At 45.0% G+C, this 18,214-nt stretch overlaps 1 protein-coding gene across 2 annotated transcripts in view; it reads right to left on the bottom strand.

Moving 5' to 3' along the window:
* LOC144691514 (prostaglandin F2 receptor negative regulator-like) overlaps nt 1-18,214 on the bottom strand; it is a 116,174-nt gene that overhangs the window by 16,821 nt on the left and 81,139 nt on the right. For both annotated transcript variants that reach the window (XM_078559659.1, XM_078559660.1), the window contains exons 2-5: nt 11,101-11,466; nt 6,353-6,775; nt 5,237-5,617; nt 717-1,139 (exon numbers count right to left, since the gene is read on the bottom strand). In XM_078559659.1, coding sequence (XP_078415785.1) covers nt 717-1,139; nt 5,237-5,617; nt 6,353-6,775; nt 11,101-11,466 — 1,593 coding nt within the window. The remainder of the gene's footprint in view (nt 1-716; nt 1,140-5,236; nt 5,618-6,352; nt 6,776-11,100; nt 11,467-18,214) is intronic.

An 18,214-nucleotide genomic window follows, 5' to 3' on the forward strand; every position in this document is an offset into this window, starting at 1 on the left:
TAGGAAGGATGTGATTGCACTGGAGTGGGTGCAGAGGAGATTCACCAGGATGTTGCCTGGGATGAAACATTTAAGTTATGAAGAAAGGTTGGATAAACTTGGGTTGTTTTCGTTGGAGCAGAGAAGACTGAGGGGCAACCTGATCGAGGTGTACAAGATTATGAGCGGCATGGACAGGGTGGATAGGAAGCAGCTGTTCCCCTTAGTTGAAGGGTCAGTCACAAGGGGGCATAAGTTCAAGGTGAGGGCCAGGAGGTTTAGGGGGAAGATGTGAGGAAAAACTTATTTACTCAGAGGGTGTTGATGGTCTGGAATGCACTGCTTGGGAGGGTAGTGGAGGCGGGTTGCCTCACATCCTTTAAAAAGTACCTGGATGAGCACTTGGCACATCATAACATTCAAGGCTATGGGCCAAGTGCTGGTAAATGGGATTAGGTAGGTCAGGTGTTTCTCACGTGTTGGTGCAGACTTGATGGGCCGAAGGGCCTCTTCTGCACTGTGATCCTGTGATAAATGGGTTATCTCATGAAAATAATTTTTGACATAAGAATAAACAACCTCCAGCAGTATCATCTTGTCTGCAATGGTATTTACAAGTATTGATCAAGGGTTTCAATCTTGTTCTCCATTTTTAAAGAAAAAGTTCTTACAAAGCAAAACGCTCGATTTAAAGAAAAAACAAACGAGACCTTGCAAAGGCGGTAGGGACATTTTACCTTCTGTTTTCCAGAATATTTCAATGGCGAGTGAAGAGTTTTCCTGTTTTTTCAACCAAGTGTTACCTCGCTGTTTAATCCAGGCAGTAACATTGCAAAAATATTCTCCTCTGTCAGAGAGAAGGGCATGCTGCAAATGAAACTTGAAAGCATGTAGCTCAGGCTTCATAAAACCAATCTCTCCCTTTTCCGCTCGTTCATTATATTTATTGCCCAATTTTAGTGTCCAATCCTGATCCATCGTTGCTATGGGCACAGTTGCTTCAGTAGCAACATTCTGCCCTTTTGGGCTGAAATACCAGGTCACAGTTAGCTTCGCATCATCTGCGTTTTGTAAATTCAACACCCGGCACTCAAGTTCGGCTGGCTCCCCTGAGGAACTAGGTAACTTGATGGAGTTTAGCTCAACGGCATACGTAGGATCTGTGGATGCAATTAGAACAAGATGACCTCCAACACGGACTGCAAAATTAACAAACTGATATAGTTCAATCCACTAAGAAGTGATCCCATAGGTAACCATTTAAAAAAAAATAAAAAAAGTTACAGTTGGATTTTCATCAGTAAACAAATGAACTATATGAAATGCTGTTATAAGAACGTTACACTTAGAATAGCATTTTATACCCTGGTCTGAATTGCCAGGCTTGTTTGCAGGTGTATGTAATGACACTTGCACAAGGGGACTCTAAATATGCTGTCAAGAGTTTCATCAAGGTGCAGAAGCATGTTAAGCTGCTTTGAACATTTCCTGTTAGCTATTTCAAAATTACATGGAGAAATGGGGCAACATATGCCGATTAGGCCCAACAAACCACTCCAGCCTAACGGTAAACTAACCCCACCCCTCCCAACATGTTACAGTACATTCACACCACTGCTGTAGTTTCAGTTGCATTGATGCTGCAGTTAGTTCAAATGTAGCCTAAATCTGGAAATCAAGTCTACACTGGTGCCTGATCAAGCAGAGTGCAAATATGACACTGCTTTGAGAGAAAGAAAAGAGAGAAAAAAAACAGGGAATTACAGGCCAGTCAGCCTTACATCAGTTGTTGGGAATGTGCTGCAATCTATTACTAATGAAATCTTAGCAATGCACTTAGAGAATCATAGTGTGACCACACAAAGTCAACATAGTTTAACAAACGGAAATGGTGTTTAACAAATGTATTAGGATTTTTTGAGGATGTACCTAGTAGGGTAGATAAAAGAGAACCTGGATTACTAGGAGAACTAGAAAACTTGGATTTCCAAAAGGCATTTGATAAAAGGTACCACACAAAAGGTTAACAGACAAGAAAGTGGCTCATGGGGCAGAATTTCATCCTTGGTCGGGTGGGCTCGGCGGGAGTGGTCGGGAGGCTGACTGAGATCGAGGCCGGAAGGCAGCTTCACGCTGGTGGACCAATTCAGGCCCGCCCAACACGAAACGCCAGCGGCAGCACTCAGCATTGCCTGCGCGGGCGGGGGGGGGAGGAGTGCGAGCAGGGCAAGTGTGACCTTTGCGTATGCACGCGAGTGTGCACTCCAAATCTCCCCGAGGCTGCTCTGTGCCTCAGGGAGATGAAGCATTTTCAAACAAAAAAAATAAAGAAATGAATAATATAATAAAACATGTCACCTCAAGTGACTCTGTCACATGAGCAGGGGCATGTGATTAATTAAATTTTAAAAATTTTATTTCATTTGCTTTAGGAAACCTCACCCCACCCGTGGATGAGGTTTCCTAAAAAGTGCAAAGGCCGCTTGGCCTTTTCGCTGCGGGCATTGAAAACTAACTCAATTGATAAGTTAATGGTCTTAACAAGCCTTTTAATTGTTGGGGGGCTTGCTGCTGACCCTGGTGCGCGCCTACCAAACGAAATATCGTGCGACTGCACGTTGACGTTGGGACGCTCGCCTGACGTCAACACGCATCATTTCATGCTTGAGCGAGTCAGGTGCACGCCCACCCGCCGGGCTAAACATTTTGCCCATGGGAGTTGGGGGTAATATACTAGCATGGTTAGAGGATTGGTTAACCGACAGGAAACAAAGAATAAGGATAAATGGAGAATTAAGTTGGCAGCCGATTGATTAGTGGAGTGCTGCAAGGATCAGTGCTGGGGCCTCAGCTATTTACAGTCTATATTAGACTTAGCCAAAGAGATAGAGAGTAATGTATCTAAATGTGTTAGGCAGAAATGTAAGCTGTGAGGAGGACACAAAGAGGCTGTAAAGAGATATAGACAGATTAAACAAGTGGACAACAAGATGGCAGATGGAGTATAATATAGAGAAGTGTGAGGTTAATAACTTTGATCACAAGAATGGAAGAGCAGAATTTTTTTTTTAAAAAAGGTGTAAAACTTGTAAAATATTTTCACAGGGATTTGGGTGTACCTGTACAAGTACAGGAAGTTAGCGTACAGGTGCAGCAAGCAATTAGGAAGGCAAATGTCAGGTTAGCCTTTATTCTGCTACAATTGTACTGGAGTTTGCTGAGACCACACTTGGAACAATGTGGGCGGTTTGGGTCTTCATAGTTAAGGAAGGATATACTTACATTGGAGGCAGTACAACAAAGATTCACTAAATTACTCCTGGGATAAGTGGATTGTCCCATGATGAATGGCCAAATAAACTGGGTCAATATTCTCTAGTGTAGAAGAATGAAAGGTGACATAATTGAAATATAAGATTATGAAGGGGCTTGATAGGATAGATTTTTCCCTGACTGGGGAATCAGGAACTTGGGGGCACAGTCTCAGGATAAAGGGATAATCATTTTGGACTGAGATGAGGAGATATTTCTTCACTCGAGTTGTGAATCTTTGGGATTCTCTACCCCCTAAAGGTTGTGGATACTCCATCGTTGAATATATTTAAGATGGAGATAGACAGATTTTTGAACTCTCAGGGAATCAAGGGATAAGAGGATCTGGCAGGAAAATAGAGTTAAAACCTAAAGATCAGCCATGATCATACTGAATGGCAGAGTGGGCCGCAAGAAGTAGGAGCAGAAGCAGACCTTATGGCCAGGATTGTGCCCTCATTGGGCAGGCTAGGCAGGGGCAGGCAGGAGTGGTCAGGAAGCCGACCACTGCCCGCGATTGGGCCCGACCGGTGATTTCACGCTGGTGGGCCAATTCAAGGTCCGCCCAGCGTGAAACATGTGCTGCAGCGCTCCCTGAGCCACAGAGCTGCCTCAGAGAGATGAAGTGTTTAAGAATTAAAAATAAAGAATTTTAAATTGTTGAAAAACATGTCTCCTCATGTGACTCTGTCACATGAGCAGGGACATGTTATCAATCAAATGTTTTATTTTTATTTAATTTTTAATAGCTGTTGAAAACCTAATCCTGCCCGTGGATGAGGTTTCCTAAAAAATCCAAAGGCCACTTGGCCTTTTCGGCCTGCTGGCCACCATAAGGTTGGACGGGTAGCGAAAAATTTAATCCAATTGAGACTTTAATGACCTTAATAGGCCTGTTAATTTTGGCGGGGGTGCTGCTGACTCCTGCGCGCAGCCGCCGACCAAAACATTGCGCGAGTGGATGACGCTGACGTCAGGACGCTTACTCAACGTCATCGCATGTCATTTTTTGCATATTTGGGTCAGGCACGCGCCCACCCGATGAGCTAAAAATTCTGGCTTATGGTTTTTATGAGTGAGAAAAGTTCTGGAGGCGATAGTTAGTTTTACTTTGAAGTCAGTTCGGGCCTCGACAGCTGACTTGCATTATAAAGCCCTGACTTGGAGGTGGATGACAAGGGCCATTTTAACTCATGGGGCTTATTTAACTATACCAGGCTAAACATTCACCTGAACACAGTATCTACACTGCCTGGCAGAAGTCTGGCAAGCACAGAAGCAGGTCCTTACTTAAGTCCTATGGCAATCTTTCCCAGCAATCAGGTAATTGAGGCTGGGGCAGACAGAAGTAAGAGATGCAATGGCGGTCAGGGACAGGAGCACAGGGCTATTTGGCTTCTTTGGAAGAGCCTGGAAGAATATTTGCTTCCACGTCCATAAGTAAATCAAGTCTCAAAAAAAAATTAATTCTCACATGGAATCTGGGTTTGCTGTTATTTTGCACCTAGTGTTCCTGGTGAGACCTGGCACTGGGCATCAAGCATAATTCCCAAGGGTTGAAATAGACTCAGGGTCTCAGTGATGTCATCAGAGCCCAACTTTTCCATTTTAACTGGGCTCTCATCTGACCTTGTAGGATGCCAATTTTTAAATTGGTGTTCAGGACACTTTTATAAATGTCTTTGCTCTGCACCAGGTTAAATTACACTGAAAATAGAGCAAATCAACTTGCAAGCACCATTCTTCACAAAAATACAGCTAAATTTATATAAATAACTTAATTAGACACTATTCCATTTCAATAATGTACAACGCAATACGTGTGCCAAAGCAGGCAGATGTAATGGGACACACAGACATTCTTTGTAAATGCTCTAACTTCATATGTACCACTGGGTTTAATTAATTACTCCAGCACTTGTAAAACATTGACGAACTAAATTACCTAAAATACCAACAGTGACACCGACAGGACTGGACGTTCTCTCTGCTGCCTTGTGCCACATCTCACTGATATACTGGATCCAGACAGAGGCTGTACAGTAATAATATCCACTATCTGTCTCATCAATCTGTTGCACTCTCAGTTGGTAGTCAGTACCGCTAATCCTGCTCAACGTGACAAAACGTGTATTGTTCACAACTGCGGCATGGTTCAAGTGCACTAGAACTTTATCGCTTGGAGGATTAATTGCTGCAGATGTGCTGAAATACCAGCTAACTGTCACCATGTCTTCAACTCCTGTTACATTGCAGATGAGATCAATGGTGTCACCTTTGTTTAAAGCAAGATTCCCTCCGACTGTAGAGACCTTTAGGAGCTGGGCTGTAATAAACAAAATATATTCTTTAGTAAGGTTTCTCATAAGAGTATTCCAAACTTCAACAGTTACCTGAACTTGTCTATTCTGACCCAAGAATGTTGTAACAGATGATCGAATCATCCATCAGTAAATTACTTATCATGTTATTCGGCTCAGTCTCAAAGAAACATCAAATATTCAAGCAGGAAACTGTTAGTTTACATAGAGTTAATTACATATTCTCCACGAGTAGTTCACAGTGCCTTCTCTGTTCTTACAAATCAGGGGATATGATGGCATAGTAGTAATGTCATTGGAGTGGTAATCCAGAGGCCCAGGCATATGCTCTGGGGATGTTGGTTCAAATACCCCCATGGCAGCTGGTGGAATTTGAATTCAATAAATCTGAAAATAAAAGTTAGTCTCAGTAATCTCGCCTTTTACATTCTACACCTCTTACCACACAACCTTGTAATCTAATCATTTTTTTTTTTTTGGCCTGATTTACTGGAGATGCTGCTTAAGTAAGACAGGAAAGGTGAACAAAGCGAGAATGAAAAACAACAAAGCTAAATCAAGTTACATTACCCACTGTTCAACAGCTTGCTGAAATTAAATATTGAATTTGAACCCTGTTTTTAATGCCTATGCTAGCAACTCCATCTAAACCACCCTCTACCCCAGGAAGAGTCATTCAGTAATATTTGCATGAAGATTTAATTTATGAATAATGGAATGATTTGCTGAGAACAACATACCTAACTGCTTTACTTTGATCATTGCAATGTCCGTATTTTTTTCTTGGATTTTTTTCCAGTTGGAGCCATCTTCTTTGGCCCATTCTGCTGCTACACAGGAGTAAACACCCTCGTCCTCAGGTCGCAAGCGGTTGATAATCAATTTGAAGATGCCGTTTCTTTCCATTCCCATTCTAACATCACCACTCTGATACCTATTTTTGTACGAATCACCGGGTTGAAAGCTGTTATCTTCAGTGAATGACAGGATGTCCTTAGTCACACTGTCATTTACTTTTAACTGCCATGTGACAGAGACATGAGTGGGAACAGACGAATTTGTCGTTGCGACACACTGAAGTTCCAATGGCTTCCCTTCAGTGAAACTTGCAGGCTTCACGCTTCTGGATTTTCCAGACAATATAGTCAGTCCATCTGGGATCACTGTTTGGTAAAGGAATGCATTGGGATTACTAACAAAACCAAAATGCTCAGAAGCATAAAGGAATAGTTATAAAAGTAGAATCAGGGCCTTGATCTCTCTCAATAACACCTTCTGTTTCCTACCCGCGATATAAGTTTGAGTTCCAATTTTATCTCAATGTATATAGGAGTATTTTTTCAATACTTGAAAAGATTAGTGGTTCAGTTTAAAATTGACTGGATATGAGTGTCAGAGTAAAGGGCAGTGGAATTGTTTTATTATTTGATAGAATATATGTGATGGATATAACAGGTAACATTGTGCACTTTGAGGCAATATTCCCTTTGTGATATTTCAAGTACAGTCAAGTTTTCATCTAGTTTCTGGCAGGACATTCCATGTCCATCAACTTAAATGCATATATAAAAAAATCCTAGCCACGTGTTGCCTTTTTGGCAACACTTAAAATTTGTCTTCTCATTACCAATTCACTGGCAAGTGGAAATTGACTTTCCCCATTTATCTAATCACCTGCACCCCGCCCATAATTTTCTCTGAAAAGATTCCTCTTTGACCTAAAATACCTGTTTCTCTAGTCACTCTTTTGTAGCTAAAATTTGTGACACCTGGCATCATCTTACCCTCTCTGCAATCTCTCTGCACCCTCTCTGGCCAGGCCCTCTTCCCCAAAGTAAGGGATTTGGGGGTCCTCGTGTATGCTAGCCCTTTGCCATTCATACAAGTTCAGCGGGTAATAGGGAAGGCAAATGAATGTTGGCCTTTATTGCAAAGAGAATGGAGTATAAAAATTGGGAAGTCTTGCTAAAACTATACAAGGCACTAGTTAGACCACACCTAGAATACTGTGAACAGTTTTGGTCCCCTTATCTAAGGAAAGATATACTGGCATTGGAGGCAGTCCAGAGAAAGTTCACTAGGTTGATTCTGGGTATGGAGGGATTTTCTTATGAGGAGAGGTTGAGTAGGTTGGCCCTGTTCTCATTGGAGTTTAGAAGAATGAGAGGCGACCTTATTGAAACATATATGATTCTTAGGGGGCTTGACAGGGTAGATGCTGAGAGGTTGTTTCCCCTTGTGAGAGAGTCTAAGAGGACCAGAGGACATAATCTCAAAGTAAGGGGTCACCCATTTAAGACAGAGATGAGGAGGGATTTCTCCTCTGAGGGTGGTGAATCTGTGGAATTCTTTCCGCAGAGGATTGTAGAGGCTTGGCCGTTAAGTATGTTCAAGGCTGAGAGCGAAAGACAATTTTTAATCAGTAAGGGAATCAAGGGTTATGGGGAAAAGGCAGGAAAGTGGAGTTGAGGATTATCATCATTGAATGGTGGAGTGGACTCGATGGGCCAAATGGCCTTCATCTGCTCCTACGTCTTATGGTTTTAAGGTGCCCAAAACTGGCCAGAATATTCTAATTTGAGGCCTAACCAATGATCTGTGCAAGTTTAACTCCACCTCTATTGTAGCCTGGAATGTAGAGACTGAAACACCAAAGTTCTATGAATACTTTACAGACTTCCTTGATTACACGTTTCTGAACTCACTTACAAAGAACCATTCTACACAGCTAAACTGATTATGGGAACTGGCAGCTTCCCAGGATCTAGACAACTTTTGCAAGGATATAAGATAGATTGTTTAGAATTCCAAAATTGACAAGCGACAACAAAGCCTAGTGTTAGTAACTGAAACATTACATGACAGAAATAGTTAACAATTCATCCAATTATTAACATGAACCTCCAACAATTAACACTCAGCCATGTGTGTGCCACTCTTTTCTACCATCCTTTAAAAGGCAGAATATAAAATGGAAGTCATTATGGTTTCATCATTGCTAGCCTGTTCAGAGTACATATTATTGAAGAGCAACAGTTCATTTAGTCCCGGTTACTGTTTAATCACAAATTCTGCCATTTTGAACCATTATGTTATTCGATTCTTTGCAATATTCACTAATTGTCATTCTATTTAAATTACAGCACCCTAGAATCAAATCTTATTACATATTTGACATCCTATAATCAAGTGAACACAGTCCACTGCACCAAGACAACATACATTTTGTGCGGGGTGGGAGAGAGAAGATGTAAACTACAATGGTTCCAAATAGCTTCAAAAATAGAAAATGCAATCAGATAAAGAAAGCAACAGTGAAGTAAAACAATTAGCAGAATTCAAATTAGATTAATATTTTATATTTAGCTCAGGGTGATTGGCTTTAAAACTCCAGAATGGAAGATGAAGAAGTGTCAGTACTGGCTCAGTGGTAGTGCATTGACCAGAGTCAAAGTTGTGAATTCAAACCCAGTTCCACAGCAGATAACCGGAGCTGACACTTCAGCGCAGTGACAGGGAGTCCTGCATTGTCAAAAGGTGCCATCTTTCAAAGAAGAGGTTAAAATGTGACCCTGTCTGTCTTCTTAGGTAGATGCAAGAGATTGAAATGAAGCTGGGGAGTTCTCCTGAGGCTCTGGTAAACACTTATCCCTCAAACAACCACCACCAGATTGACTTGTCATTCAACTTTTTCTGACTGGTGGCACCTTGATCTGTGCAAATATGTTGCAGCACCATTTCGACGACTTCTACACTATCGTCACCCAAGTAATCACAACACCTAATTAACTGCCCAGATACTCCACTTGTGGGATGGAGAAATAAAAAAGGAGGAATATCACAGGATGGTGTAGAGAGCATCAGTGAGCAGACACAAGGTAAAGAGATGATGGTGTCTGACCTGAGGGTGGAGAAACAAATGCCCCCTGCTGAGGAGCCAAGTGGTCCGAATCTCAGGTGCTTAATATTCATCTGAAAAAGTATATAAGGATATAGAACTGTTGCAAATCATGAACATGCTTCAGAAGATGTAAGTTTCAGAAGTTTACAAGCTACATCAGCAACACAATGAAGGAAATGTGTGAAGTAATACAAATCACCAGGGGCTGTGGCTGTCCAGGAGAGATCTGCAGCTAAATGACTGCCGGAGGATGACCACTTACAGCTATTGTCTCCGGAACGGAAGCACTTCATTGCTTCCATCAACTCCTAGCAAGACAGCCATAACAGGACCATAGCTTAGGTCTTGTATGATCTGTTCTGTAACTGACAATTTGGCCAATAAAGCCAATTCCCCACACTAATGGGATACAGGGAATGATAATGGAAGATGCTGCTATGTATCAAGATGGTGATGAGGGGGTCCCAGGAAGAAGTTTTGTCTCAAGCAGGTAAGTATTTAGGCACGAGGGGGTAAATACAGAATTAGGAAATAGAAAACTGATAGGGTACGTGGGGGTGTGTAACACAGGCAAGGCAGCATGTATTCTGATATCTAGTTGCCCTAGGTTTGTAGTGGTGGCCTTCTCCAATCCTTGTGGTGATGGTGCTCCCACTATAAAGGTTTGAAAAAGGATTTTGAAGATTCTGACCCAGCACCAAAGGAAGAATGACAATATATATCCAAATGAGGATGCTACGGGAATCTGTTCCCTGTACATAATTAAATAAATATATTTTTTAAAGGCTCGCTTATTTTGCAAACATGCAACCTGCTCTTTTACATTTTCAACTATCCCTATTGGAATCTAACCTCAATTCGCTTGTAGTAAGTGACACAGTGAGGTGGATGTTGTACTTCTAATGGTTTTGGTCACAACCTTTTAATCCAGAGACAGGGTAAAGACTTGTGGTGCTGGTTAAGTTAATGGTTATGTTTCTTAATTCTAACTAAACTAAAGCAAACTACAAACACACCAGAAAAGTAACAAACCATACTTGTATGAAATAAATTCAATACTACATAATGAGCAAATACAGACCAGGAAAGCAACAAGTTCCATTTCTGGGCGCTGCCAATTTAACTAATCTCAGCCAAGACAAGAGTAGAGATACAATAATTAGCAACAGTACCCCTGTCTCAAGAGAGGGCATGAGGTGGATGCAGTGGCAGAAATAAAGCCCCAGTGTTCCTTTTTCTGATCAATTGTCAGCAACTGTCACTGGACAGTTGTGTGTGCATGCCTGTGTACGAAACAAGTTAGGAATAAGCTCAGTTGTGATGTTTCCAGAGCTGAACAACCCGTCACTTATGGCCAAGATCTTCCCATTAAAAGATAACTACTTGGGTGAGATCATATCCCAGTATCAGGCAGCAACTTTAGGGGAGGATGGAGAAAATTGGAAAAGTGAACATATTTTACCTTCACTTGTAAATAGTGGGAAAGGAGATTCAAGTAAGATTAACAATATGCAGTCATGTGACACACGCATCGACTTAAAATGAATTAAAGGTAATAGCAGTTAGTGATTCTTTTGCAAAGCTTACCCTTCAAATTCACAATGTCTTTATAAGTTCCAAAACTATTTTCATCTGTGCTAGGTGTCTGGCATTGATATTCCCCATCATCCTCAAATTGGACACTCTTGAAACGTAGTTCAACAGAGCTGTCACCAAGTCTCTCCACCCAAATGTCCCTTTTCTGGATTTTATCCTTGTATTCAGCAGCTGAAAAATCAGGTTCCAATGTGCTGACAATATTTAACCACTGGTTCCCACGGGACACAATCCAATCAAAGTTTTGTTCGGACGGCCCTTGATAATCACTGACGTTACAAGGAATGCCGACTGGAGTTCCAACTACACGGTACAGGTTGCCTGCTGGGACTTTCACAATACGCCCTGAACTCAGTCCTGCAAGAAAAAAGGAAAAATACCCAAACATGAATAACTCTCAACCGAGAGGCAGAATATTGAGTAAGATGAGAAATCCCCACATCCTTGCCAACATGAAGTCAATAAATGCTTACAAACAAGCATAAACATAGCTTGCTATATTTTACTCGGACATGGTTTCAATTGACTGAAATCTAACTGCTTTAATCTCTGGCTCACATTGTGAATGACAACATAGCTGTTAAGAGGCAGATGAGAAGTGTATATTAAAAAGGCAATTACTGGCACAAGTAATTCCATTGATGTGATATACTTAATTTCACAAAGTATCACTTTCCATCATGGCCAATGTTTTAAATTTTGAGCCATCTGTTTCTCCATGCAAACTTCAGGAGAGAAATGGCTGCATACTGCCAGTATTGTCCAATACATCAGCTATTAACCGTGTGCTTACCTGGAAATCCAGATGTGACTAATTGCATTATTGATTAGTAAAGGAGTAATAGACACTGGTTTTCTGTATTTAACCTCAATACTCACATGGTATACACGCATGTCCTTTGTACATCGAGGCTTACATGTGAATAATTCTATCTTTGCTTTGGTATGATTCTAAGTGCTATACTTTGAGAGTGCATGTAACAATGTCTGCTGTTGGTTAGCCTTTCCCTTTTAATCACAATATGTTGCACAAGTTGCTGAAAGTGCAACCTCAATGTCTCAGCAAGAGAAACTGGGCACCAGGGAGCCGAATGAAGCAACCTTCTTAAATCAATCAGATTGAAGGATTGTGGAATTAACAGCTCAAGAACGGAGAAGGAAAATGTAAATAAGAACGGGTGAATTCAATGTCAAATGAACCACAGCGAGTGAGAGCGCCTTTTCTCCCGCTCTTAGGCCAAAGGAAAAGCAAAAAAGAATAATTTAAAATGTGACATTTTAAAAAATATTCAGCAATTACAAGTCTCATTCCTTTAAGTTTTAATTAGTTCATTTTGAGTGCCAGAGAGGTCGACTGGCAGCAATTAAAACTCACACATCACGAAAAAGAATACTGTGAATGCATAAGAGTTAACATTCTGTGGAGAATTTAGTTTGCATCTGCTACGCAAATGAAGCAACTTCATACCATTGAATGTATTTGAATGCCAAGGCAAACAGAAAAATAAATCAAACAGTGGAGAACATTTTGGACAGAAACTTTTGAATTTCTGCATTTAACTGCTCATTGCCTTCTCTTGAAGTTGTGCAATGCTGCACATAAATGATAGCAAGCACTATTAGCCTCCATTAAATTTGACAGAAATTTATGGAACAATATCTGGAAGAGAGAAGAGACAAAATGTGCAAGATTTTTGAACACTGGACAGATCACAGATGCAAACTTCAATGGAATTAACTTGTAAAAGTTAAGGCCATAGTCATCCATAAAATTTCATCATTTGCTGAAAGAATTTCCAGGTTATATTATTCATAAAAATTTACAGGCAGATTTGCACTAAGTGCAGTAGCGGGCCGGTAACACAACATCTTACCTGCCAGCCACTATGGCAGGATTTCACACCGTATCATCTCAAACCCGCCTCATTATTCATGCACTCTTGAGAAACACACCGTTTCCATGGCGGGTGGGCTCTCATTCGCCTGCCAGCCATCACCTTGTCTCACTCTATCACTCCGGATGCCAAGTTTAAAGTCCAGCTGCAAGCACAGCGCTCATTGCTTCCAGCTCACCACTGCTGCACAGAAAAATGACCGCAGCCCCACCCCCCCTTCAATGAGGAGTCCCTCGAGCAACTGCTGGATGCTGTGGAGCCCCACCGGGATGTCCTGTACCTCCGCTCTGGCTGCAGGATGGGCAGCAACATGACCAATCCAGCTTGGAAGGGGGTAGTAATGGTGGTCAGCGTCCTTCAGAAGAGGACAGCCACCCAGTGCCGTATGATGATGAATGATCTCCTCCATTCCGCCAGGGTAAGTCACTCTTCTCATCACTCTGAACTCACACACTCACAAACCCATCACATATCCACAGGGCCCTTGCTCAGTGCCAGTTCAAGGGGCATCACCATTCACTCTCTCACACACACCATCATGGTCCTCATCCCATCTCCAGGACCACTCACCACCCACACAGGCCAGGCATACTTATCATCTGGCCCAGCAGGAATCCTGCTTACTCTTTCTCCAGCTCTATCCATGCAGGATAAGCTGGCAGACAAGAGAGAGGGGCCGCAGACCGGTGGTGGAATGCCCAAAATCAAGGTCCTCACAGATTTTGAAAACCGAGCCATCCGGCTGGCCGGCCATGAATTGGACCATTCCTGTGCTGATGGTGAGGTTGGCGCTGCTCTACCAAGTGAAGATCCAGCAGTGCAACATCCATCAGACAACCATGCTGTGAGTGGTGTCCTCTGTCACAGGCCACTGCCATGTACTAATTATCTCTCTGCTTTCACAGGCACATCTGCAAACAGCCGACAGAGTCCACGACCCAGGGCCTCCAATCAAGCCCGGAAGAAACTGAAGAGGAGTCTGAAGGCACCCTCCCTGAAGTCCCGTCACAGCGCATACCCACACCCTCCACCAGCACACAGACACACATCTCAGTGGGACCTAGCTTTAGAGTAGCTTCGGGACCACAAACCGGTGAGCACATCGCACTTTCTGATCCACAGCAGGCAGCGGCAGGGACTTCCCAGGTCCCCACACTCGGAGGACTGCTGGAGGCCAGAATGTTGCTGAGTCCGAGTCAGATGATGAGCCTCTGGATTTGGTCATGTCACATTTTCTGTAACTATAAAGGCAAACTCGGGAACATCAGGAAGGGATGTCCACTGCACTCCTCAGATTGAAAGGCACGATGGACAAGTCCGTCTGCCTTCAGGCTGAGGTGATATCGCCACCATGCTAATGCACTGAGGTCAACACTGATAGGGTGGCGGCTGCCATGGAGACCTTGGTCCAGGACGTCACTCCTGCGTGGGCTCAACTCCATCGCTGATGCCATAGTTGGCCTCCAACAGTGTGTATGCGAGAGGGGTGCTGGGCAGCTCGATCTCACTCCAGCTACTCCTTCTCCTCAAGGAGTCAGCCTGGGGCCCCCAGACACCCATAGGGAGGAAGATCAGCAGGTGCACACTCCAGGCCCATCCATCCAGGTTACTCCAAGAGTGCCCAGTCAGTCAATCTGACTCCCCTCCTCCTGTGACCTCAGCAGCTCCAGCTCCACAGGCCGAGGAGGGTGCCACTGCCACTGCCACACAGCAGGACCCCGAAAGCAGGCTGGGGCTCTCCAAGTCTCAGCCCTCCAGAGGGTGCCCGCCAAAGTCATCACAGACAGGGCGTCACAGTCAGCAGGCTGCCTCCACCTCCGCTGTGGATGTCCAGAGAGCATCAAGACATAGCGGCAGTGTTAGGAAAGTTAAGGAGAATTAACTCTTTCTGAACACACAGCCTGGGCATGGGTGTTAATCACTTGTACATAGCTGTTCACTATTGTCAATAAACTCCCAAGAATGTCTCCCTGCCTATGGCTCCTTGTTCTGATGAGCAGTGTTCGTGTCACTCAGATGTGAGACTTTTCTGCACAAGATAAAGGCAGGTGTCTCAGTCCAGGGCCTCTTCCCTGTGCTTTGTGCAGCCTTCAGACCAAACTGATGGTCCAGCCTCTCACTCCCTGGAAACATTATTGATACCTGCACCTCGGCAGTGCTGGTCATTGCTGCCAGAATGTAGTGGGCAGGCGCCACGGAGTTCTCTCATTCTCTCAATGTGCTCTCAGCACCTTTAAAAGGAGGGGCTGACCCTCATCTCTTCAGCATCTGTGACCACTGATGCTGTGCGCCGCCCCCTGAAGGGCTCAGGTGTTGAACGGGACAAAGCGTCAGAGCTTCTAAAGTTTCATGGCTGCGTCTCAATGATATGGCCCTGAGCACAGAGCACAAGTGAGCTGCCCTCGGCCAGACAGGAGACAGACATTGGAGACAGGCTACGTGAAAATCTATGGAGTGTCCTCAATGCATGTCGTCATCATCCTCCTGCAATCGAGTGACTATTACAGCCTCCACTGCATCTCCATGAGGAGCATTCTCACAGAGGGTATCGGCACTGCGATAAGCCAGACTGGAGTCAAACATTCACAAGTGCGATGTGAGGATCTTTGGGGTCACCTCACTGCATGTCATAATCATTCTTCACAAATCTAGCAGCTATGAGGGTCTCTCGAGCACGCCTGCCTCGTCTAGCCAGTGCAAGGGCCTCATCCCCGTCACCACTGCCTCTGAGGACCACCTCAGCCTCATCCTAGTCGGTGTCCTCCCCATCCAAGGAGACGTGCAGCTCCTCCATCTCCTCCTCAGTGAGCTCCTCTCCCCATTTACAACCTGGCACTGCAAGGGCGCAGCAGACGGCAACGATGTGTGAAACTATCTGCTGACTGTATTACAGGGCTCCACCAGACTGGTCCAGGCACCGGAATCTCACCATCAGCATCCGGATGGTCTGCTCCACCAAGTTGCGAGCTGCTGCATGAGCCTGATTATACTGTTGCTCTGCTGCAGTCTGAGGTCGCAGCATGAGTGTCATCAGCCACAGCCTCTGCGGGTAGCCCTTGTCCCAGAGGGGCCATCCCTGCAGCCTCTGTGGACCCTGGAAGACTCCAGGGATCTGTGACCGACTAAGGATGTAGGAGTTGTGCACACTCCCTGGAAACCATACACATACCTGCAGGATGCGTTTCTGGTGGTCGCACACCAGCCACACAGTGAGTGGAATCCCTTGTGGTTGATGTAGTCCGTGTGTAGCGACGGAGACCCGAGTGCCACATGGGTGCAGTCAATCGCACCCTGCACCTGTGGGAATCCCGAGATCTGGGCGAATCCAGTGGCCCTTGCATCCTGGCTGTCCTGGTCCTGGACGAAGTGCACAAAGCTGTGTGCCTGGCAAAGATGGCATCCGAGACCTCATGGATGCATTTGTAGGTGGCAGCTTGTGATATTCCACAGAGGTCACCTGTGGAGCCCTGAAAGGAGCCTTTGGCTTAGAAATTGAGCGCCACGGTCACTTTCACAGCCAATGGCAGTGGATGCCCTCCATGTCCCCTTGGCGCCAAGTCCTGCAGTAAGTGGCAGATGTGAGCCTAGACATGTGCAGTCGTTGGCGACACTGGTTCTCAGTCATCTACAGGAATGGCAGGCAGTGTCTATAGACCCTGGGTGTCACTTGGCGCCAACCAGCCACGGCTCACTGTCACTCCTGGGCAGTGTGTGCAGGAGCCCCTGCTGCCCCGTCTTCATGAGGTTGCTGCTCCTGCCTTTGCGCGGCCAGGTGCATCAGTCACTCTCTCCTCTGTCTTCTATGGTCTCTGTAGACGATCAGCTATGTCACCAGGCTCCATGCTCCTGATGTGGTCCTCCTGCGGCATGAAACGAAGAGAGACGTGGTTAGCATGGGTGTACTTAGTGCCTTTCCTGGCCCTGTGTGACGGCTTCTTAACGCTTCCCGGAAAGCGCTGGCCACCCATCAGATGGCCAGAGAGGAGTGCGCTGCATGGCTGCCCTGTCAGCCTACAACATGGGGGAAACTGCTCCTAACCGGGATGCTGAGATTGCAAGGGGCTGTGAGCACCTCCAGCAGTGACTGTTACATGGCCAGTGTTGGTGAGAAGATTGTACAACGTGTGCAGTCCAACTGCTCCGCGGTCCAGTAAAGTGGTCTTGAACTCGCAGCCTGTGCCTGGTGGGGGGGTGGTAAGGTCTGGTGTGCTTGGTGGCACTTTGGTGCCTCTGCCTTGCTTGCATAGGTGGGCAGTCTAGGAGCCCAACCCCAATCATATCATTGTGGCTGTGCCTGAACTGTCAGTTGCAGAGGAATGGTCAGTTTATACAGGTGTCCCTAATGCGTGGCCACTTCCCTTGCCTACCCTGCCACTCACCTCGATTTCTTGTACACGGGATCCAACGCCAGGGCAGCAGTTGCCCCTGGACACCCTCCCGCCAACAACAGTCACCTCTGTGGCAGGGCAGCACTTCACGCTGGCCCCCCGGCACCCCTGAAGCCTGCCATGCAACAGGCGACCCTGGCAAGTTCTGCAGAACAAATGCTGTTTGCTCACCTCCAGTTCCCCCAAAGTTGAAGGCCACCAGGTGCACGTTGCCCGTGTGCTGTTGTGAGACACGTTGACGTGCTTTCTGCCGATGTGGACAGACGTGGGGGTCCAAGAGCCTGGCAGGGTGGCCTTTTAATGAGATGCTGATGTGTTACAATGAGCTCCCCGACGACTATCAGCGGGAAATGTGGCCAGCCATCGGCGGGCTGAGCAGATGGTCACGACCTTCCCGTCCTGCCATCATGAAACCGATCACGCCATGTTGCCCGCACACGCCGACTTTCACGCCCGCTGCCAGCAGGCATGGAAAATTCCGCTGAACATGTAATATTAGATCGGAGGAACAGTTGAGTCAACAGCACAGGAGTAATCCAATTGCTGAACAGTAATAGTCTTACCCAGATTACAAGCCAAAAGCTGAGCACCAAAAAGTTTCCTGCCACCCACGAGAGCACTCAACATGAAGTTTCCATTTGAAAGCATTATGATCAGTTCTTAAAGTTTGTGCCTTTGCATATAAAGCACATCAACTTCCTTCCTAATCTTTAATACCAATTCATCTCCTTAAATCAAAGTTCTGACTTGAAAACTAAGTGACTACCAACGCAAGACCTTCAAGCAACTACTTCATAAAATACCCAACTGGATAGATCCTTT

The sequence above is a fragment of the Cetorhinus maximus genome, chromosome 16 (genome assembly GCF_964194155.1).
Source record: "Cetorhinus maximus chromosome 16, sCetMax3.hap1.1, whole genome shotgun sequence".
Classification (NCBI taxonomy): domain Eukaryota; kingdom Metazoa; phylum Chordata; class Chondrichthyes; order Lamniformes; family Cetorhinidae; genus Cetorhinus; species Cetorhinus maximus.